The sequence below is a fragment of the Festucalex cinctus genome, chromosome 15, assembly GCF_051991245.1.
Source record: "Festucalex cinctus isolate MCC-2025b chromosome 15, RoL_Fcin_1.0, whole genome shotgun sequence".
NCBI classification, from domain to species: Eukaryota; Metazoa; Chordata; class Actinopteri; order Syngnathiformes; family Syngnathidae; genus Festucalex; species Festucalex cinctus.
Genome location: NC_135425.1, coordinates 24,808,379 through 24,830,959, shown reverse-complemented (window position 1 = coordinate 24,830,959; position 22,581 = coordinate 24,808,379). Strand labels below are relative to the sequence as shown.

At 41.9% G+C, this 22,581-nt stretch overlaps 2 protein-coding genes across 5 annotated transcripts; one reads left to right on the top strand and one right to left on the bottom strand.

Moving 5' to 3' along the window:
* Positions 1–624: 624 nt before the first annotated feature.
* sbno1 (strawberry notch homolog 1 (Drosophila)) lies at positions 625–16,468 on the bottom strand. Of its 4 annotated transcripts, none has more exons than XM_077496895.1 (33): positions 16,074–16,468; positions 14,113–14,232; positions 13,932–14,024; positions 13,554–13,784; positions 13,346–13,478; positions 13,140–13,270; positions 12,954–13,071; positions 11,279–11,439; positions 11,068–11,201; positions 10,891–10,981; positions 10,621–10,782; positions 10,405–10,540; positions 10,218–10,323; positions 9,984–10,137; positions 9,717–9,899; positions 9,374–9,471; positions 9,150–9,295; positions 8,787–8,996; positions 8,370–8,543; positions 8,124–8,293; positions 7,100–7,231; positions 6,847–6,982; positions 6,652–6,764; positions 6,499–6,570; positions 6,132–6,231; positions 5,998–6,072; positions 5,761–5,907; positions 5,149–5,243; positions 4,644–4,730; positions 4,084–4,221; positions 3,909–3,985; positions 3,525–3,718; positions 625–2,362 (listed from the first exon to the last, which is right to left on the bottom strand). In XM_077496895.1, the coding sequence occupies exons 2-33, from the start codon at positions 14,230–14,232 to the stop codon at positions 2,220–2,222; spliced, it is 4,260 nt and encodes a 1,419-aa protein (XP_077353021.1). In that variant the 5' UTR covers positions 16,074–16,468; the 3' UTR covers positions 625–2,219. The 4 variants fall into 4 exon arrangements, with proteins under 4 accessions (XP_077353021.1, XP_077353022.1, XP_077353023.1 ...); XM_077496896.1 differs by having other exon boundaries at positions 12,954–13,050; XM_077496897.1 differs by having other exon boundaries at positions 13,140–13,240.
* On the top strand, positions 15,046–22,395 carry kmt5aa (lysine methyltransferase 5Aa). The gene is made up of 7 exons (XM_077496899.1): positions 15,046–17,635; positions 18,239–18,380; positions 18,491–18,719; positions 18,817–18,904; positions 19,571–19,630; positions 20,253–20,443; positions 20,545–22,395. Exons 1-7 carry the CDS (start codon positions 17,486–17,488, stop codon positions 20,753–20,755), a joined length of 1,071 nt encoding a protein of 356 aa, XP_077353025.1. The 5' UTR covers positions 15,046–17,485; the 3' UTR covers positions 20,756–22,395.
* Positions 22,396–22,581: the final 186 nt, after the last annotated feature.

Sequence of the window (22,581 nt, the reverse complement as noted above, 5' to 3'; positions counted from 1 at the left end):
CATATTTGACTAATCACTTTTGGGGGGAAATAATTACATTTAGGTCCCACCTCTGAGTCGCGTACAAATGGTTTGACCCAATTTTGACACTAGTCAAACTGAATTAAAATTAATCAAATTAGAATTCATGAAATAAGCGTTTGATAGAAAATGCATCTTTTGGTTTGACCCAAATTTGATTAGACTCGGGTTTTTTTTTGGGGGGGGGGGGGGGGGGTTAAAGTGAACTCCAATTAAACTAATTAGCGTTTATTAGTAAATAACCATTTTATAGTGGAGTAAAAAAAAAAAAAAAAATCGTACCCCATTTAATAAACATTGAAACTACACTTGAGTTAGCATTATTTTTCGTAAAAGGCCAAGATAGGATGGTTGACAGAATTATGACTCCACCTAAATTATGCATTTGTTAAGAAATATTTTTTTAAGACTCTTCTAAAGCGATCAATTACACATCAATGAGCACATGCAAAAATATGTTTAACAAAATTTTGACTGCTTAAAAACGTTATGCTTATGGACATAACATTCTTGTTAATCAACTAATGATAAAATATCCCCACCACTACCCATTTTTAGGCCTAGTGTAAAAAACAAAAACAAAAAAACACATTTGAGGAAATACAAGTTTTACCAAGCTTTATTGACCATTTCAACATTTTTCATGGCCCCATCAGCTGGAAATGATTTCACTGAATTTCCAAAGCCATGACAGAGCCTGAACACATCTCCCAAGGCCTTATGTTAAACCTTTTGAGCATTCGTTTGTATTTGACATCCAGTTTAAGGCCCATGTAGACCTCACTAATAAGACAATTCAGCGCACTAGTGGAATGACCCATCTTCCTACTAGTAACATTTTTTTTTTCCCCCACTACTGTAAAACAAGTTTGCACACTAGTAGGACAACTGCATGTTAGTAGACACACAAAATTGCTAGTGGGCATTTTAGTGCTACGAATGTCCCATAAGGATCATCGTGCAAGACAGGACTGCTAGTTGGGTGTAAGTAACGTTATGAGGACAGCACAGTAGGTGCCTAGTGAGATTTAACTGTGAACTAGTATGCTACTTTTTTACTAGTACGCTGAATTGCCTTAATAGTGGAGGACAAGAATGTACTTGGACCTTTAAAAGTGGATCTCAAATAAATGCTCAAATGTCTTTCCATAAAAGCCAAACTACAAGTAAGAGTTTCGAGGATATAGGTCATTTAAATACACTTTTTTTTTTTTTTTAATACAAAAATGTACAAAAATCAACATTTGCGTGAGACCTACTTGCAATTTCTGAACCAAGAACACTCGATTTATTTCTCTGCTAGCAGATGTAGTGGTGTCCTTCAACGTTACAAGTGGTAGAAGAAAAGGACATATTTGACTGGAATGAGCTGTCATGTTCAAACACCTGAGAAGACCATTCAAAACAAAAATAAAAAATGTAAAAAAAAAAAAAAGGGACGTCATGCATTTCAATCCACCCATGCAGAGCTTCCAGGATTATTATTTTTTACTGCGCCACAATGAACTTGTCAGACAGGAAATGTGTTTGTTAAGGGTGGCTGCAGTTTGACAAGATCACTACACTTTTAAAAAAAAAAAAAAAAAAAAAAAAAAAAAAAAAAAAAAAGCTAATAGTATCAGGCTTTTGGGTGACATTTTTGGTTAGCCAAATTCAACATAACCTTTACAGGTGAACTTCATTTGACCATCTTTTGAGCCGTGAAAATTTTCTTTCAACGACGTTCACTGCAAGTAAGCCTGAGAGTAAGAAGCAAAACTCCAAGTTGTGAAAAAAGAACTTTTGAAGGTGTTTAGAGTTCAAATTAAGATCACCTGTAAAGATTACACTTCATTTTGGGTTCCTCAGAAAATCTCAACGCAAAGCCCAAAATCTTAAAACTGTTTTTTGAGTACCATGTAGTGTACTGAAACATTCCTCGCGAGAACTGTAGGAACACAAAACAAGGATCAAAGTGAAAGTCTGAAGGGTTTATTGTTGGATTGTAACGTAGCGGGTCAGATTCCAGTGTGGCGGTGGGGGTCCGTCGCGCATCTTCCACTCTGAATGTCAGAGGACGAAAAACATCACCCGTCGGAAGGAGAGGTGATAGCGAGAGTCTTCCAAATTAAAAGAATAACAACGAAAAACAAAACAAAAAAAGCCCTGAAACAGTTCCTCGGTATGTACACCAGTCCGCTTTTTGGACGCGTTTGCCACTATGTGTTGGGTGCGTGGCTCAGACTTTGGGGGTGCAGCTGCTGCCTCTTGTGCTGCTCCTGCACGGCCAGCTGCTGGAACTGGTCCGACGTGGACAGCTTGTGCATCAGCGGCGAGACGCAGTTGGCCGGAATGATCAGTCCTATGAGGAGTAGGGCGAGAGAATGTTGACAGGAAAGTCAACCCGTTTTTGTTTTTTTCTTTTGACAATAATAGGTTATGGGATTATAAAACAATATCATCCCAGTCCATTTGTATTTTTTTTTTAAATGTATAAAAGCTCAATTACTGGGAAAAATATATATAGCACAGGGTCATGTTGCTGAATCATTTTGTTTAATTGCTACCATGAAAGCATCTTGATCGCTTATTGTCATTTACAACATCTAACGCAGCAGAACGGTTCGAGCCAGTCTGCTGAGGTTGATGGTTTTCTTTTAAGAAATGATTGCAAACTTGACCACACATGTACTCATCAATCTTCCACTCATATTCACGACACGTACGACAAGTACACTGTGTTCCAACTATGCCTTGCATTTGCATTTTTAGTGTTGGAACACCCCATGTAACTAGGGGCGTGGAAAACCAAATAAATAGAGAGGGTGAGGAGAGGAATATTCAGAGGGTGCAGGAGTGAATCGTATCAGTCAGTTCCTCTCCTCGTGAGCCCTGAACTGAGTGTCTTCTCTCCTTTATGTTTCGTGTTTAATAGATGTCAAAATGGTAACCCTGATAATATTTTTTATTTTTATTTATTTTTTTTTAATCAGGGGCAGATATGAGTTTCACTTCATTTCTTTTTTTTTTAAGAATAAAATAAAACAATTAGAATTGAATGTTATATGCAGCCCCACTACTCTAAATATTGTATTTTGGTTAATATTACATTTGTGGAATACGAGATGTAAAACAAAAATCAAGCAGTTTTTTATCCATCTCGGGGCGGCCATTTTGCCACTTGCTGTCGAGTGAAAATGGCCACAGTTGCTCAGATAAGAACCAAACACAGCTCAGCTTCAGAAAACAGCTGAACTGTGTGATTGGTCGTTGCATGAGCAACTGTGATGTCATCTTCAGTCGAACGCAAGTGGCAAAATGGCCGCCCCGAGATGGATAAAAACTGCTTTATTTGCTTCACAACTCATATTCCACAAATGTAGTAATAATCAAAATGTCATGTTTTAGACTTGTGAGGTCACATAACATGTCAACATCGTCAAGAAATATTTACGATTGACTTCTATTTTCAATTCAGCAACTTAAAATTTTTGCGCGCGTGCAAAAGGACGAGAGACGCTCACCGACTATCCGCTGGCCGTCCTCGGTGCGCAGACGTACAATCTGCACCTTGACGTTGGTGCCGCTGACGGGCGTGAGCACCTCCTCCAGTTCGTTCCACACGCTCAGCACCGAGCCGCACAGCACGTAGTACGTGCGGCAGCGCAGGCCCACCTCGCACTGCAGCCCCACCGAGGCCTTCTTACAGTTGCCCCGCCTGCGGACAGAAGCACAGCGCGCGTGGTGGCTTCAAACAAAAGGTGCTCCGTGTCTTGAGTCGTTTTAACACATCCCAGATGTAAACACCATAAAATTAAAAGTTGGAATTCTGAGCTTTTGCGTCATATTCATCTTCTGATCTGTCCCAATACTTTTGGAGGGGACTGTACATACTTGGGCGGACGTACCAGAATGCATGCGAGCAGATTTTGCCCGATGAGCTGTGCTGCTCATTCCAGTGTTGCTTGGCGTCTTCCGACAAGACCTAACAATGAGGAACATTCAAATCATTTAAAAATAACAAATAAATAAAAAGGCTGAATTGTAAAAAGTGCAGAAAGAACAAAAAGCACTTCCGCAAACCTTCTTAAACTTCTTCTTGATGTCGGCGTATGTCTCCAGCTTGAGTTGCCTGCCCGTGTTGGGTCGGTAGACCAGGAAGAGTCGCTTTTTTGTGTTCACCTCCTTCACCAAAATGGCCGTCTTCTTGTTGTTCCGTGACTGGAGAAGTTCAACACACATACATACACACAAAGTTTGAATAATCTCCCATGCAAAAATTGTGGCAACATGTGTTTTTTCTAAACTTGAAAAACACATTGTGATGTTTGTCATTTCACGCAGCAGTCAATAACTAATCATTAATTAACTCATTCTAACCCAAAGACGTGTAAATACGTTTTAGTGATACTTTTTCCATCACTCCCAAAAACTTATTTATACTTTTTTCTTTCTCATGTAATAGTATACAGAAGGCTTTGAGGCAGCTTCTGACATGAAGAGGTGGCTTAAAGCAATGGTAGTTGTTGCTTCAGTGAAAATGGCTGGGGAGTGAATGAGTTAATAAATAATTCAAGCCTGGACTAAAAAGGAGCGGGAGGAAGAAAACTTATGACTTATTTGCACTTGTAAATCTCACAAACCTGCACATAGAAGCCATCATCCGGTCCGTTCTGTTCCGCCCAGTCATGCGTGGCTTCCTCCCAGGACATCCCTCGTTCCACGCTCACCTGCCCACACACAAATGCAAGAGATGCAAAGACGTCAGGCAACCTTCACGTCCTTTGACTGCAGACGTGGCAAAAAGTACTATATACAAATACGACAAATACTACCTCTAGATAAGGACACGAGTTGACGCAGTACATTTATGTTTGCCTAAGCAGAAAAACAAAAGACTGAAATGTATTTCAGCACAAAAGTAAAAATACATGCCACCAGTTTTGATAACATAACGGGGAAAGTCAAGTCAAAAAATGTTCTTTACAATATTTCTATGTGGCTCTACTCGTCTAAACGCGGAATTCGGATTCATATTGCATTTGTGGAATATGAATGAAGTCACAAAATAATCGCTCGTGCACCCCTAATGTATAGTAAAGTATTTGAATGTTGCTTCCGACCAAAAACACGTCGACGGGAACCTACCGTGAAAAGCTCAACGTGGCCTGACGCCGTGTAGCCTGGCGTCAGGAACTTTTTGCAGTCCATCTTCTTGACCTTCTCATGACCTGAACCGAGATCTAAAAAAAATAAAAATAAAAACAATAATGAGAGGGAATCACTCCAGATGGATTGTCTTCTCATCAACAGCAACAACAAAAAAGAAAGAAAAAAAGACTGACAAAGGGAAAAAAAAAAAAAAGACTGACAGACAAAGGAAAAAAGAAAAAGACAGAAAAACAAAGACAGCAACAAAGAAAGAAATACATGCTGACAAAAAGAAACAAAAAATAAAAAGAAAGAAAAAATAAAAATAAAAATAGAAGAAAAATGAAAAAAGAATAAAAAAGAAAAAGAATAAAAAAAGAAAATAGAAAAAGATCAACAGAAAAAAAATAGAAAAAAGAGCAAGAAAAAAAAAGAAATATACAAAGAAAGAAAAAAGAAAGACAAAAGGAAAAAAGAATGAAAAACATCGACAGAAAGAAAACAAGAAAAAAGAAGAAAAAAGAAACAGGAAAAAGAGATGGCAAGAAAAGAAAAATACTGACAGAAAAAAAAAAGAAGAAGAAGAAGAAAAAGAGAAAGAAACCGCACCGAGAATGCCCATGTCGAATCTGCCGTTGCGCTTGGCTTCCTGGATGACGGCCGCCAGCGTGTCAGAGAAGTACTGAAACAAAGCGTTCTGCTGATGGACCTCCATGCCAAGGATGCGGTTCAGGAACTTGCCAATGTTGTTGTAGTCTGTCAGGATTGGGACGGGGGGGGTCAAAGCTCGCTCACACCAGCACGACTACTTGCAACAACGTGACGCTTTACCATCATCAGGCTCACCTTTGTCCAGAGACAGCGCGTTGTATCTGTCCTCCACGTTAATGAGGCCCACGCCAATCAAGCCCCTTTGAACATCTAAAACAACAAAATCAAGTCATTGACGTTCTTTGTCATTTGCATAGACTCGTTTGCACCTTTGAAGAAATCTCCTTCAAAGTCCGAGGGCGGCGACACCAGCGGCGTGTCGATCTTCACGATCGACTTCATCACGATTTCCAGAGCGTTTCGGCCGTACTGCAACGACACAATCGTGCACGGTTCAATCGCACAAACGCAGCTAACTGACTCTCGTTAAAGGCGGCCAATTAAGACATCCGTGCCCGTGTATGGCAAAGTTATTCGTCTCTCTTGTTTTAGGGTGAGTCACCAAACTTTGCTGACATGCCCTCACAAAGCAAAACTTTCAAAATTTGGAATTTAATAATTATTCATGGCTTTCTATGTGTGTGTGAGCGCATGACAGACGCCTATTAAATCAAATTTTGAGCATCTCGTGCTTACTTTGTTGTCAAAGTTAAACCTGCTGAGGTCTCGGGTCTCCGTCGCTCTTCTGTCTCCGTGAGTGAGCGCCCCCTGTTGGAGAAGAACACACAACAGTCAGTCTGACAGTTTATTAACAGAATGCTTCCGATTATTCATTACTAATCGACCTACAAGACTTTCTAGTCTTTTGGCCACGATGGAGGCAAATCTCTGCTCGCCGGCCAGCTCGGAGATGAGGAAGACGTACTCGGGAGCTGTCACCTGGTTGGACCTGTGAGTTCTTCCTGCGGGATGACGCGACAAACGCCGAGTTACAACACGGAACGTCACAGATGAGGCAGGCGGACGACTTTGATCTGCACCGACCGAACTGCTGGATGGCTCGGTCGGCGCTCCACGGCAGCTCCAGCGTCATGTGGACCCTGCGGCGCTGGTTCTTGACCCGCCGGTCGGCCTGCAGCGAGATGCCCGAGCTGGCCGCTTCCGAGATGATGGCGATGTGCTGGGGCGGGAGAAAAAGAGGCGACAGTTGAGACTCGGGTGCGACTGACAGGCTGCCATTCAAAAAATAAAAAATAAAAAACAATAAAAAAAATAAAACGAAGAGTCGGTTCTCTACTTTCTCTCCATCCATGAAACGCTGCTTCTCGGTCAGGTTGAGGATTTCCACGGGGACGTCCAGTTCCGAGCGAGACTCGTACGTGATGGTGCCGTCGTCGTTGCTGACCACGCGGCCTTTGCGACCCGTCATCTAGGGAAAACAAGGGGAGATAAGGACGAGCTCAACATTTTAGGTTTATTGCAGGTCAAATTGACACGTCTTCATACATATTTTAAAAATATGATCATAGCCTTATTCATTTTCACAGAAGCAGCCCCGTTCGCTCCCGGCTGTTTTACTGGATTTTGCAAGGCCCACAGAATATTGCATTCTATTGCTATAAAAACATGGAACCTATCAAAAGAAAGATTAAAGTCTATTCTTTCATCAGGAAAAAAAAAAAAAAAAAAAAAAAAGTATATTTCTCTCAGTTTCTGTTTTGCAGCAATTAGCATTAGAGTGATTGAGCTTTTTTTCCCAACATGGCCCTGGTTGAGCTCCTTTGCTCTGCTGCCCGTTTGTGTAATAACTACCATTTCCAAAAAAAACAACAAAAAAACGTATAAATACGCCTTTGGGAAACTAAACATAAAAAAACAAAAACAAAAACGTATTTATACGTTTTTGGGAGCAAATGAGTTAAACTAGGTTTTTTTAAAAGTATATTCTTATAAATGTATTTATATTAGGACTGGGGGCTATCAAATATTTGCAGAATTCAACTACTTTTCCAATTTGCTCCCAAAAAACCTATAAATATGTTCTATTTTAAATATCGTGCTCCCAAAGACACATTTATACTTTTTTTTTTTTTTTTTTTTTTTTTTAATGCTAAAGCATACAGAAGGGCTTTGAGGCAGCCTCTGAATTGAAGAGATTGCTTCCGGCCAGCCGATGGCAACAGCGTATAAGAGATCAACCAGGGCCATGTTGCAAAAAGCTCATTCCCCCACTGTTTTAAAAGGATTTGTGAATAATGACGAAACAGAAATATACTTTTTTTTTTTTCCTCCTTGCTAGCTTCAATTCCCACATTTTCTACCTCAGCAACGTTTTCCGGTCCTCCCAGCTCGTCGATGAGCTCGTCCAGCGTGTTTGGCGGCAGCTCCTCGGCCAGCTCCTCCAGCTTGTCCAGGAGGTCCCGCTTCATCTTCTGAGCGTGCTCCACGGCGTCGTGGCTCGTCAAGCAGCTGTCTTCAGGCTCTGCTTTAACTGCGCAACCACCCGGCCAAGTTGAGGAAAAAAAAAAAAAAAAACATCTCCTCCAAATGCGAGTGCCCTCGTATACCTGCAGTCGGCGTGGGCGTAGGGGTGACGGGTGCGGTGAACGTCGGCCGAGTGGAGCCCAGGCCCGAGGCCAACAAGGCACTTTGGATGGAGTCGGGGTCGATGCTCTTCCTTCGCTTTTTCTTCTTCTTTTTCTCTTTGCTTTTCTTGGGCTCCTTTCGGACGAGCCAGGGATCTGAACAAATGGCAGGCAACTTGGGATTAGTTTGCATGTTTCGACTTGCGATTTTTTAAATTTTTTTTTTCTTTTTTAAATCAGCTGAAAATTCCATAATTGGATATTGTGGCCTATCACTGAATCGGCTCGACACAAAACAAAAAACAAAACGTTTATGGTGTGTCTATTGTCACATACGGCAACACATCCTCCACAATCGACAGGAGTTCACTTTCCGCGTGTTCCGTCAATGTTCCTCACCATCCTCGTCGTCCTCATCGGACTCGTCTCTGAACGGGTTGAAGTCGTCGTCCTCGTCCGCCGAGCTGATCGACTTGAAGCTGTCGTCGCTCTCGCCGTCCCTGCCCGAGTCTTTGTCCGACTCGTCCGACTGGCTGTCGTCCGAGCTGGTGCCCGACAGTCCGCCGTGCGTGCGAGGCTTCTTCGTCTGTTTCTTCTTGACCTCTGGGGCTGGAGGAACCAGTAAAACAGCCGCGGTTTTGCTTCAGTAAAAATGGTTGGGAGTGAATGAGCTAAAATAGTTGTCGATTAATTTGATCATTAATTTTGACAGCTCTATAACGCACAACTTCGTTTTTCTGTCTGAAAGTCAAGACAACATACCTTTTCTTTTCTTTCCCTTCTGCTGGGGCGTGGAGTCACTGGGCGAGGGGGTCTTCTTGGCCGAGAGGTCGATGCCCAGCAGGCTGTAAAGCTTCTGTCTGTCAGGAGCCGGGAAATGCTTCTCCACCAGGGACTGCAGCACACCTCTGCGACACGAGAAAAGACGGTGAACACGTCTCTGTTTTCGTGTGAAACAATCTTTTTTTTAATTTTTTTTGGCCTACTTTGCGGTTGACACAAAATCATTCAGCTCTCCGCCTCCTTCCTCCAAGGCCTCCAGAGTTCTCGCTTCCCCGGTGGACTGCAGGCCGATAACCACACACTGCGAGGGGAAAAACTACTTGTCAGCATTTCTAACAAAAAAAAACAAAAAAAAGACCACCGTGTCAATTGGGCTTGGTAACATCTATTAAATATTAATACTGTCAATCAACCAAAACAGTAGTAACTAATTCTACCTTCATCTCATCCCATGAGTACCAAAACGTGCTGGAGATGTCAGAAAAAGGGCATCGCAAGTCCTTTATGTGCTCTATTGATTAGCCAATCGGGTAGTTCAAGTCTCACCTTCCCGTTCTGGACCTCCTCCCTGGCCAGTTGTACCACCCTCCGGACTTTGGAGGCGATGCAGAGATACTTGAAGAACCTCTGGTGAGCCGACCAGAACTGGCCCCACATGGACTTCTTCATACGCTGCTCGGCGTCCATCAGGTTGGCCGCCTGCTGGAACTTCTCACGGGCGCTCACCCACTGAACAGGAGGGAGGGGGATTTTGAGATCATTTTTGAAAATATTTTGCACAAGGTGAATTTCGGACATGCTGGCCGAACTCACCAGCCGGACCGACTTGTTGTACATGTGGATGTAGCGCTGAGTCAGCGGGACCTCGTCGATCTTGAACGTCACGCCGGTGAAACTCAGCTGCCGCGCGATGTACATTCCCCTCAGCTTCATATCCATGGCGACGATCTCCATGGCGCCCACGCCCCTGAATGAGAACGTTTCACGTGTCGGTTCCGCAGTCAATTTCAAGTCGCTTTGCTGGCAATGTAAGTCTTTGTCAATCACCTGCGCTCGACCGCTTGAATGAAGTTGCCAAACTCCCTGAAGGGCGTTTTATGGCCCCAGATGCCCAGGCGGTTCATGTAGGCCATGTTCCGTGGTTCCGAGGCACCTGGTGAGACCAGAGAATATACTTTTCAGTGCTTGTCACGACATCTAAGCGGACGTTCGCCCGCCTCCGTTCTCTCATCACCTGTAGCGCTGGCGTACACCACGCGAGCCTTGGGGAGTTTGTTCTGAAGCTCCAAAACCGCCAGGCCGGTTTTTGTCGGTTTGGATGATCCGATGGGACACACATTTTTTGCCTTGTGACACTCATCATAGACAATCTGGGGAGAGCGGCGTTAAGGAAACTCCAAGAAAAATCATCTGAAACCAAGTCAGTTTCTTCAAAAGGAAAAAGGGATACGACGCCGTCAAAGTCCTCGCCGCACCAGTGGAGCAGTTGCTCAAACCTGGTCTTGTACTTGCCGCCCGACTGGCTCTCTCCGATCAGCGACGAGTAGGTGGCGAAGATGACGCCCTTCTTCACGCTGCCGTTGTGTTTGGAGGAGATCTTGCCGTACTTGAACTGGGGAAATAAAATAAACGTGGAGTTGTGTCTTTAAGAGATACAAACACTTGGGTAGATCCCACCCAATGCTGTCATGGTAAAGAAATATTGTGAGATGACTCGTACCTTGTTCAGGGAATGGACCTGGATGTTCTTGGCTCCAATGTCCCTCAAATCCCGCTCCGCGTCATACTTCAAGTCATTGGAAACGCTAAACCTACGAACAGGAAGGCGATATCAACACTTCAATTTGTCAACGCAGCAAAGATCACAAGCAGAGACATATTTGGCATGTTTGTTTACCAAAGTGATCGCTTCCTGCCCAGGAGGTAATTCTCATAGATGATCCCGGCGATGGTGCGGCCTTTGCCCACACCGGCGCCGTCGCCGATCAAGTAGGCGGCTCGGTCGCCGCTCGGCAGGAACGTCTCGTGTTGCTGCGACGGCAAAAAAAAATGGTTTTGAGACGGACGTGTGACGTTGCCGAGGACGAGCGAGAGCCACTAGAAATCACCTGGGCGGCGTACGTGATGGCTTCCAGCTGCAGGGCCGAGAGGCAGCCGCGGTCGATGACCTCCTCCGGGATGCACGGGCGGTACCACACGTCCGGGGGGCTCACGCTGGACAGGGAGCTGGTCTCCACCACCGGGTCGGGGTGCCGCAGGCCGACTTTTACTGTGCGAGACGGCGGCTACTCAGTTGGGAAAGGTTGGGCACCGAAAGTGGGCCAGCAAGGCCTTCGCTGCTAGCCTCAACGCCATCAGAAGCACGGACACACAATTACAACCTAAATTCTAATACAGTGGTGCCTTGAGATAAGGCGGGAGCCAACGTATACATTTCTCAAGATATGAGCTTTACCAGAAACAATTTTAGATATTAGCGCTATTTAGTGGCAGCGAACTCAACTCACTTCTCAGCAAGCAGCAGTTTGGAAGACGGGTTTTTTTTTGGTTTTTTTTTTTAAATTAGTTTATCGTCTTACTAAGCAGAAAACAAAGCGAATTAGACTGTGCACATTTAAATCTTCCACATCGCTTCAGCATGGGCAACCAAGTGTATTTAGTTTATGCTAACAAACAATGCAAAACACCACAGGCTAATGACCAGCATCGGTCTCATTTGGCGAGAACCTAAAAAGCAAAAGATATTTGAGCAATTCATGCAAACATAACAGTCTCCATCCAAGCATATTTTGAGTACCCTCAGACTTTTATTACTGCTGCTTACTAGGGATGTAACGATAGCAGCAATATCATGATATTGCGATATTAAAACTGCCACAATATATCGTCGTCATGTCAAGATATTCAAAGCAGCACATCTGTTATAAAAAAAAAAGAATAAAAAAAAAAAAAATAAAAAAAAAAAAAGAATAAAAAAAAAAAATGATTTCCATTTGTGCAGTTCTAGCACCCTCTAGTGGCTAGGTCTTTTTTTTTTTAGTGCAGTTTAATTTTCACAAGGCATGTTTTGGTCCTTATATGTTTAAAATCCACGCCAAAGGTCAGATGAAGGGGGAAGTAATTGCTTGTGAAGCAAGTCAATATGTCGGCTGAGATAGGCTTCAGCACCCCAGCGACACTTGTGTGGAGTGAGCGGTTAAGAAAATGGATGGATAGATTATATTTATATATTTTTATATATAATATTTATAGTTTTTTCATTACTGTAATGTACAAAAGCACAATATTGTGTTTTTTTTAGTATGAGCCTTTTTTTTTTTTTTTAAATAATAATATTGTGAACCTTTTTTGGATCGCCAACCTCCCCACAATATCGTGATAATTATCGTGTCGTGACCATTTCGTGTTATCGTATCGTGATGATTTGATATCGTTACATTCCTACTGCTTACTGAGAAGCTGTGACCATTTCCAAGTACTCTATAGCCATATGTCTATTATACTGCCCCCAGGTGGCCAAGGTATGTACACTACAAGGAGCAGCGCAATGTCCACCGGCTTAAAACAAAAAATGTGGCAAAAAAAAAAAATGCAATTCTTCACATCATATTCATTTATATCATTACTGTATGTTTTTTTTTTCCCTAATCACTTCATTTTGTCACGTTTCTCGTGACTCAACTGCTCCCAGTAGGGCAATGTTTGATTTCGGCCTCAATCTTCTCAATGTCAAAAACACTTTGTCTGGCACAGGTATCAGGCAACAAACGCAAACATACTTACGCTTCATTGGCATGTACTCGGCGTACGTCTCGGCATGACCCAACTCCTCCTCTTCCTCCTCCTCGGGCTCGTCCTCGTCCCTCATCCCGGGCGCGTTCTGCACAGCGATGGTCAACGGCTAAAGACGTCCGTCTGCTTTACAGATATGTGCTCCAGTGGCATTTTTTGTATTTTTTTAATACTCACCAGGGAATGTGAAAAGGCGTGCATTTTGAGCTCGTCGTTATTCCAGGTCCGGACGTTTTCCTTCGCCGGGTTTTCCTTCTTGACGCCATTGTTCATCTCACCTGGAGCACCAACACATGGATGAGTCACTCCTGATTATGAACGACTCCTGATTATGAACATTTTTGGCACGTTAAAGGTCAACCTGGCATACATATTCAACTTACTCGGTCCGGTGGCGGTGGCTACCGGCGTGGCGATGTCCGGCGGCGGCTTGAGCTTCATGAGCTCCACCAGACTGTTGCCCTTCAAGCCCGAACCCTTCGCGCCTCCCGCCCTGAGGAGGTCTTTTAACTGGATCTGTTCAACAGGATAACATGTGTAAGAGAAACCGGAGGAAAGGCCATCAAAATTATTATTATTATTATTTTAAACCTGGTCTTTGTTTGAAGGCACGGCTGTGGACGCTGAGGGGGTGTTGCTCGTGGAGGTGGGCGCGCACGAGCCCCGCAGGGCGGCGTTGGCGACGTGGACCACCTTGGTGACGGTGATGGTGTGTTTGACGGGGTTGCCGGCCGACTGCTTGGCGGCGGCCGCGCCCAGCGACGGCAGCTGATTGAGCTGATTTAAGACAAACGTGGTGGTCGATGGCTGAGGTTTGTGTTGCTGCGAGATGAGAAAGAAAAAAAAAAAGTTGATTAATGCATTGCATCTTATTTGCAGAAGTGTTAAGAGAAAGCTTCATCTTTTCTGGTTCCTCAAAACGTTATTCTCCCGTTTATTAAGTGTCTCTATAGTATCTAAAAATCTTACTCTGATAGTCACGATGGGGCCCGGCGATTCGGTTCGAGCGACTTCCCCGGACTCGGACCCCAAGCCAACGTCCAGGGCGCTGATTGAGATAGACTGAAAGACAAGCAGGAACACTGTTAGCGCACCAAAACCGCTCGACTTGTCCTCTTCCGGAGGAGAGACGATCGGCGGAGCGTCCCACTTGCTGAGTTGTGGAGGGCTGCGCGACATCCTGAGAATCGACGTCAAACACTCCGATGTCGTTGGGGCAAATGCCGCTCTCGCTGAGAGCAGTGAGAAGTAAATCCTGTCCAGGATCCATCTGCAAGACACGAGAGTCACTGACTGATCATCAATACTACAAGACCAACACGGATGGAACAAAACTCAGCTATTACAAGACTAAATCTGATCACAAAAAAAAAAAAAAAATTGCAACTACAAAGGGAAAAATAATATTTCCATTTATTTTTTTTCCGTTTGTTTGGCCCTCTCAGCAGATGAGATTTTAGCTAAATGTACTAATTATTTTTCTTCTAATTCTTCCAAGTTATAATAACTTTAATTTCAGACAGTTATTACACTGCAACCCCGGTCTCAAAAATGAATATTTTATTCTTGAAACACTGTCTATTGCATTGTCATGATTGTTGAGGAAACAAAATGTTATTTATGAACAATTGGGATACTTTCCCTTGAAAGATACGTTTTTGTTTTTTAAATGGATTCTTGTAGCTAGTAATGCGACTTTCGTCCTAAGTTTTAAAAAAATTTTGATTCCGAAAACATTGGTCCTGTATTCTTTTAAGATGGAGACTATTGCATGACATTGACATAATACAATGAATTTAGTTCAATAGTAAAACTAAATCTCAGTTTTTTTATTTTATTTTATTTTTTTTAAAGGTTCAAAGGCACCTTATGGTGACACTTGCGTAAACAAAATGTGCTCTGCAGGAAAAAAAAAAACAAAACACGCAGCGCACGTGATAAAAGCTTTGAAACTGAACACTTCGTTAACTTGCCAAAATGAGTCAATAGTTTTTTTTTGTTTTGGAAAATAATATAAATATGACGATGTAAATGAGAAGGTCGGGTCAAACGAGACACGTGTTCGCTACGTCTCACTTCCTGCTTCCTCTTGACAACCTCGCCGCTAACAACTCTTTAACAGGGCTCTTTTAATTCATTAAAGCAAAACTATTTTGCACAAAAACACGCAAAAGCGTTTGGAATGACTCAATACTTGTAGTCGGACTAATGTTGTTTTTAGTAGCCTTTTTTTTAATTTTTTTTTTTATTTTTTTTTATTTTTAGCTCGACTGTCCCGGGGCAGGGTGACACAGCTCCATGCTAGCTAGCTCGGCTAGACGAATCGAAAGCGAAAAAAAAAACGTTTTTTTTAAGACTATGGCGCAAACGGGAGCAAAATATGAATCATGAAATAGGTTGTGTCGTGCCTTATGTTGCCGAAGAAAGAAAACACGCAGTCATTGTGCTTGCTAGTAAACAGCCCCGGCGATCCCGCAATGTCAGTACCTGAACGCAACACAATATCCATGCACTTTTTCGTATTATTCTTCGTATTTGTGTTGCGGGGGTAAATATGTAGCAAATTCCACCTGACTTAAGGCGAAATGAAAGGCACAACACCCTGTGCTGACTGGTAGCTAGCCACGGTCCAAGTGATGAAAAAAAAAAAGAAAAAAAAAAAGATATGACTTATGACTTAGTAAACAGCCACGGCGAGCTCGCAATGTCAGTCGTGTAGTTTAAACGCCGGTAACTGAACGCCACATTGTGTTTTAACTCTCATTTGTCGTTAGATGTGTCTGTGATCCGACTTGGAAGGCGTTTAGCCGCAAGCGAGTCAGTTAGCTAGACGCGTGTTAGATAACTGAAGACGCGAGTTCACCAAGGGCGAACCGCGACGGGCGTCCCCCTCCAATTGCTCCCCGTAGGAGGACCACTTAAACGCGGCTAAGGTGGCGGGTTTGACTCGTCTTGTTTGTGTCATTGCTGCGGCTAAGCTAACGTTAGCAACGCTGAATGGCAAAAAGCAGCCACCGCACACCGGGTAGTTCTTAAAAGGAGCCCTCAATAATTCCAAGAGTGCGGTAAATTCTCGTTTTCCCGACGTATTTCCGAGAAGGGTTGTCTTACTTGAGGAGCGGTTAGACGGGGCGCTGTAGGTCCGCAATGAGGACGCCTCGCTGCACTCGTTCGGTTGTTGTCCTGTCCGCGCCGCTGCGTTCACGCCATCTTCTTCTTCTTCTTCTTTTTTTTTTTCCTTAATCAAGCTCTCCGCCGCATGCTGGTCACGTGACGTGCACTAGGCCTCGCTTAGCCGCCTCTGGCTCCGCTCCTCCCGTCGTCGATGGGTTCGTCCCTGCGCCGACCCACCAGCACCGCTGCGGCCGTTGGAGCCGCCGCGCCCCAACTCTGGTGCATCGGCACAAAGAACAAGCGCGACCCTCTTTGACGTTTTTGACGCAAACGACAAACATCGCATCGGTCAAACGTAGTAGCAGGGCGTCACGTGACACCGGGGCGAGCCTTAATTCTTCTTCTTCTTGCTCTCGTGAGAGTTGATTGGATGCCTGGCAACCTAGCGCCACCTGTCGAACTGGAAGTGTGAAGCAAAAAAAAAAACAATGCAAGAAAGCTTTAAAAAAAAAAATCTTCTTAAAAATCTTATTAAAAAGTTTCCTTTCATTTTCGAAACAGATGCGGCAAAGTCGACACTGATTTCTAAAATTAAGATCGTATTTTAGAGGATATAATTTTGTTGTTTGAAGGGAAACACAAATAAAACAAAAGTAAATAAATAGAATAAAAATACATAGGAAGGAACCAATACCCCGCCTACTGCCCAAAGTCAGCTGAGATAGGCTCCAGCACTCCCCGCAACCCTTGTGAGGAGTAAGCGGTTCAGAAAATGGATGGATGGATGGGAAGAAACCACTATATACATTTTGAAGAATAAAGTATCATGTCATAAAAAAAGCCGCAGATAAACTAATTCTCATTATTATTATTATTATTATTATTTCATATAAATGTTTTATCATGTTGTTAAAAACAAAAGCGTTTTGTGTGCATTTCTCAAAAGCGGAAATGACGAGCCTAATTTCCCGCCTGTGGGTCGCTTCAAAAGGCAGAAATTGAATGTTTTTCATTTAAAAATGCGTGAAAACTTAAATGGTTCATACGTCTATATTGTTTGCATACAATCCGTTTTTTATTAATTATGTAAACATTTGTTTTTATTAAATATGTAAACAATTTGGTCGGGTCATAAGCGGAAGTGACGACACTCATCTCTTCGCTTTTCGCGCCAGCTCCTGACAAACTTTTATAAATGCACACTAGTAGTCACATATTCGGTAAATATACGCGCAATACGGTAGCTACACTCACAACTATAAATATTATTACATAAAAACGCAAATACGTCGTTACTATTGCTACTACAGTCCTGTACAGTACAGTACGGATGACAGGGGGCGACATTTTCCCATCTTGACGTTAGTACAATACATGTCGAAAAAATGGCGAACTCGTAGCAGCCGCGGATGCGGTTTTGGTTTGAGCTGCTCGAAGGTGAAGACGGCAGACGATTTGGTCTCCTCGGACTTGAGCTTTCTTGGTCCTCGGAGGGACGGGTGAGGCGGGAGAGAGCTGAGCGCGGAGCGTCGGGGAATTACTCGTCGGACATGAACGGGGTAAGTTTTCGACAACATGTTTGACACCCAGCTTCTCACGAGAGGAACAAATAAAGTGGCCAAATGGGAACTTTTACAGTTTAATTCTACACCTAAAGTGGGCAACGTTTGTAATTTTATTGGCTAGCCAAAAAACAAAACAAAAGGTGCAACTACTCGTGCTTGCAGTAAGGATAATTTCCTCACGTTTAAGTCTTAAAAATAGCAAAGCTAGCGAAATTTGAATCTGAGAAAATATTTTTAAGGATATAATAGCTTCATTTTTATTGTTTATTCATTCTTCATATCAGACCTTTCGCCATGCAGTTTGACTGAGCGTTTAAAGGGAACTGTGGGCGTGGTTTCAGCCGTTCTGTGTGCAATCTGACGTGATCGGCGCCGCCATGTTGAATGTGGCAAAGTGGTGAACACCACTTATTAAAAAAAGCAATAACATTATTTAAATAAAGTGTTTTTCTTCCTTCTTATATTTGGTTTATTTCTCCTGATACCAAACCTGCTTTGAAACATTTTTTACTTTAACTAAAATAATAAGTAAACCTGTTTTATGCCCAGATAAAATGTGGATTTGTAAAGATGTGACTGTCGTTTCTGCTCCCACAGGAAGTATGCAATCAACACCGTGTCACCGTTTCAAGTTGCCCTCAGTCCACGTCTCCCGTCCGCGACGACGACAAGGTGGCGCACGTGGGACGATGTCCTTCCATGTTTTGCCAGAGAAACGACATCCAGAGGCTGGGAGACGGTACACAATCTCATGTAGTGGTGCAGTAAATATGCAGTAAAAGCTCTATGGATGTAAAATGAGTATTTTAAACTTTTGACAAATAAAGATTTGTTTCCCTTCCCCACCAGGCTGTATAGCAAACGGTATCAAACCGACAACGAAAGATTGCAACTCATCCGACGCGGCAAGGCAGTCTTCCTCTTGCCGTTCAGACGAATGTACATCATCCGTACAGTTTCAATGTCGTCTTCGGCGGGCCCCGCAGCTCGCCGCCGACAGGCCTCCGGCTCCTTTGCACAGCAGCAACCGAAGCGCAGCCGTGACTCTCCAACAGCAGAAGAGAGCCACGCGCAAAACGTGTGTTTGTTGTGTTCTTGTTTTTTTTTTCCTCACAAATAACCATCGCATGTAGATTTCTCATGTGTTTTTTTCCCCCACCCCTCTCTCCGAATAGTACCCAAGGGAAAAACTCCCAGAACCGAAAAGTTACCGAATTCTTTCCAATAAGACGCAGCTCACGAAAAAGTAAAACGGAGCTCAAGGTAACTTGAGACTTTTTTTTTTTTTTTTTTAGTTCTGACAAATTGAGTTTGATGCAGTTCTGATTCAGATTGCGTAATGTTTAAAATTGGGTATGATTGTACATCATTAAAAAAAATGATAAAAATAAAATCATACATAGAACACAAATTCTTAAATGTGAGAATCTTCACATTGATGAAATTAAAACTGATAACATAAAAAAAAAAATCATCCAATGAATTCTACTGTAAATGTCATTTGTTTTCAATTACAACAGGAGTTAAAGGGATACTTCACTTATTTAGCCCATTATAGCAATAAAAAGTTAATATTTAATCTATAATTAATTTGATACTTTCATTATTTTTTTACGTACAATTAGTACCTTTAAAAACACATTTTGCAACTTGCTGTCGACTGAAAATGACATCACAGCTCAGCTTGTTTTCTAGGTTTGGTCAAGCTGAGCTGTGATTGGTTAACTGAGCCCCTGTGATGTCATTTTCAGTCGACAGCAAGTTGTAAAATGTGTTTTAAAAGGTACTAATTGTACATGAAAAATAATGACTATCACATTTATTATAGGCAAAATATTGTTTGACTGCCAAAAATGGCAAAATAAATAAAGTGTCCCTTTTAATATTCAGTTCCAAATATTGCACTAACTTGCTCCATTTTGTGTCTAGTGTGAACAGAAGCACCTCATCGACCACCTTATCACAAACGGGATAGAGGAAGGCATGCAGGTAATGGACCTTTCCTTGTAAGACTTTCTGCGCATGGAATATGAAAGGAAAAACATATATGATGCATGAAAACCTAATTCAAATCTTTCACATTTGTCCGCACTTTTATATAAGTGGCAAACCACAATGATCACTTAATGGAATACTTGACTCATTGTGCCATTTTCAGTGGTAAAAAGTTCATATTTTGTCTGTAATTAATGTGGTAACTTCATTACTTTTCATGTATAATAATTAATACCTTTTATAAAGTATTTTTTCTACTTGCCGTCGACTGATGATGACATCAATCGAACCAATCATGGCTCAGTTTACTGACCAAACCCAGAAAACAGGTGAGCCATGATTGGTCGTTGCCTACTTCCTCAGCACAGGTGATGTCATCATCAGTCGACAGCAAGTAGAAAAATGACTTTTTAAAAGGTATTCATTGCACATCAAAGATAATGAGGTTATCAAATTCATTCTGGACAAAATATTAACTTAAAATTTGTTCAATGCGTCAAGTGAAAATTTTAAAATCTGACGCATCCAGTTTGAATCCAGATCTGATCCAGATTTTTCCAATTTAGAAGCAATGTAAACGCATCGTGGGGAAAAAAAAAAAAATCTTATTTTGAAGGTGCGGCACATGGAGGGCAAAGGTCGAGCGGTGTTTGCCGCGCGAGGTTTCCGGAAAGGCGAGTACGTGGTGGAGTACCACGGCGACCTCTTGGAGATGGCGGACGCCAAAAAGCGGGAGGCGGAGTACGCCCAGAACCCCGAGACGGGCTGCTACATGTACTATTTTCAGTACCTCTGCAAAGCATACTGGTACATACATCCTCAGTCGTTTTTTTTGTTGTTTTTTTTGTTTTTTGTTCACGATAAAGAGATCAATTCCGTATCACACAATGTTTTCGCTCCACACCCAGCGTGGACGCCACCAAAGAGACCGATCGCCTGGGGCGTCTGATCAATCACAGCAAGAGCGGCAACCTGCAAACCAAACTGCACGACGTGGACGGCGCGCCGCATCTGATCCTGGTGGCGTCGCGCGACATCGACGAGGGCGACGAGCTGCTCTACGACTACGGCGACCGCAGCAAGGCGTCCATCGCCGCGCACCCGTGGCTCAAACACTAAAACGCCCCCCCGAGAAAGAACCTCTTATTTATGAACACTAGTCCCAAAAGTTGAAAGAAGGTCACGTGCATTTTTTTTTTTTTGGTTTATCCTCAAATTGCATTCAATATCCTGAACTTTTTGGGAGTAGTGTAAAATACAAATTCCGTTTTTTTGCACATTTTCTGTGTGGGTAAAACGCACTTGGGTTTACTTCTATACAGGTTGGTGCATTTTTTTTTTATACTCCTCCCCCAATTCGCACACTAGTTTTTAAAGGACATTGAATTTAATCTAGAACATTCTCCACATGGTATCATTGATCAATTTTGGGCACTTGTCTGTTTTCTTTTTTAATCACTTAGGTGAATAGCAAACACATTGTAGGGTCTACTGCTGTTTGGTTTTTAGCTTCTTCTTTTTATTATTATTATTATTATTATTATTATTATATTTAGCGTAGCTGGGGCAGTGGTGCAGTTTACAGTATATTCTGACCACACTGAAAACAAAATAAATGATAAATATGTCATGAGAATAAAGTTGCATTTTTTTTAAAGGGAAAAAAAATGTGATCTTGGGAGAATAAGGTTTCTGCTTTTGCAAGAAAATGGTCACATTTTATTCAGGGGAAAAAAAAAAGTGATCTTTCAGGAAAAATATCCATAACATTCCAAGAAGATTATTTATTTATTTTTCTCAAGTAGTAATGTCAGATTTTTAGAGAAAAAAAATAGTTGATCAAATTTGCAATCTTTTGAGGAAAAAAAAAAAGTGAGAATAAAAGACAAATCTTTATGGGGGAAAAAATCATAATCTGACAAGATTGAAAGTCAAATTTAATGGGGTCAAAAAAAGTCAGTCTCGTGAGAATAAAATTCCTGTTTGGAAAAAAAATAAATAAATCATTGAAGCATAAAGTCCAATTTTGGGATGAAAAATAATATATTCCTAACATACATCATCCGATAAGGATAAAATTGTAACTAGTGCAGTCAAAGTTTGAATAGAAAAATACTCATTATATCAAGAAAATAAGAATAATTGTAATCTTTCCGAGATAGTTTTACAATTGTATGTGAATAAAAACTAATCTCACAAGAAGAAATTAGATTTTTATCAGATTTTTTTTTTTTAATGAGAATATCGAATGTTTATTATCAGAAAGTGTTTCACCAGTCCTAAAAAAAAACCCAGATGTGACCAGATTCTAAAAAAAAAAAAAAAAAAAAAAGTGTTACATTTAGCTTTAGTCTGGCTGAAAGTTGTTGAAAAGATGATTTATTGGAAAAGATTTACGCCAGTCTTAGAAGTGCTAAGCTAAGCCTATTAGCCGTAGCCTTGCCGATTTACCTGCGAAACAGAAATCGAGAAAGTAGTTTTATTTTTGTATGTAGTGGAAAGATTGTGTAGAATAATGAATGACAACACATTTTCCAACATATTCAGTATGTTATTGAATTTCTCAATCCATTTCAAAAGAAACAAGTGTCCCGTTAGCATCATGGCTCGCTGTTTTTATTCTTCATATATTTTTTATTTTTTTTGCATTTACTTATTGCAATAATAGACGCTATTTTAGTGCATCCTCATAGGTGCTATAGCATCCAATAAATCTGAATGCTGGGCTTGATGAATAAACTTGTCATATGCAAACAACACTTCACTTGTTTTTCCTTTTTTTTTTCCCCACCATGCAAAAATAACACAAAAAAATACATCGTCTTTCCTTCTGCTGTTTGCATAGTTACAAATAATCAATACACTAAAAACAGGACTTGGAAATCCCATCAGTCTTAAACCTTATGTGCAGTTAATATGCCCCCCCCCCCCCCCCAAAAAAAAAA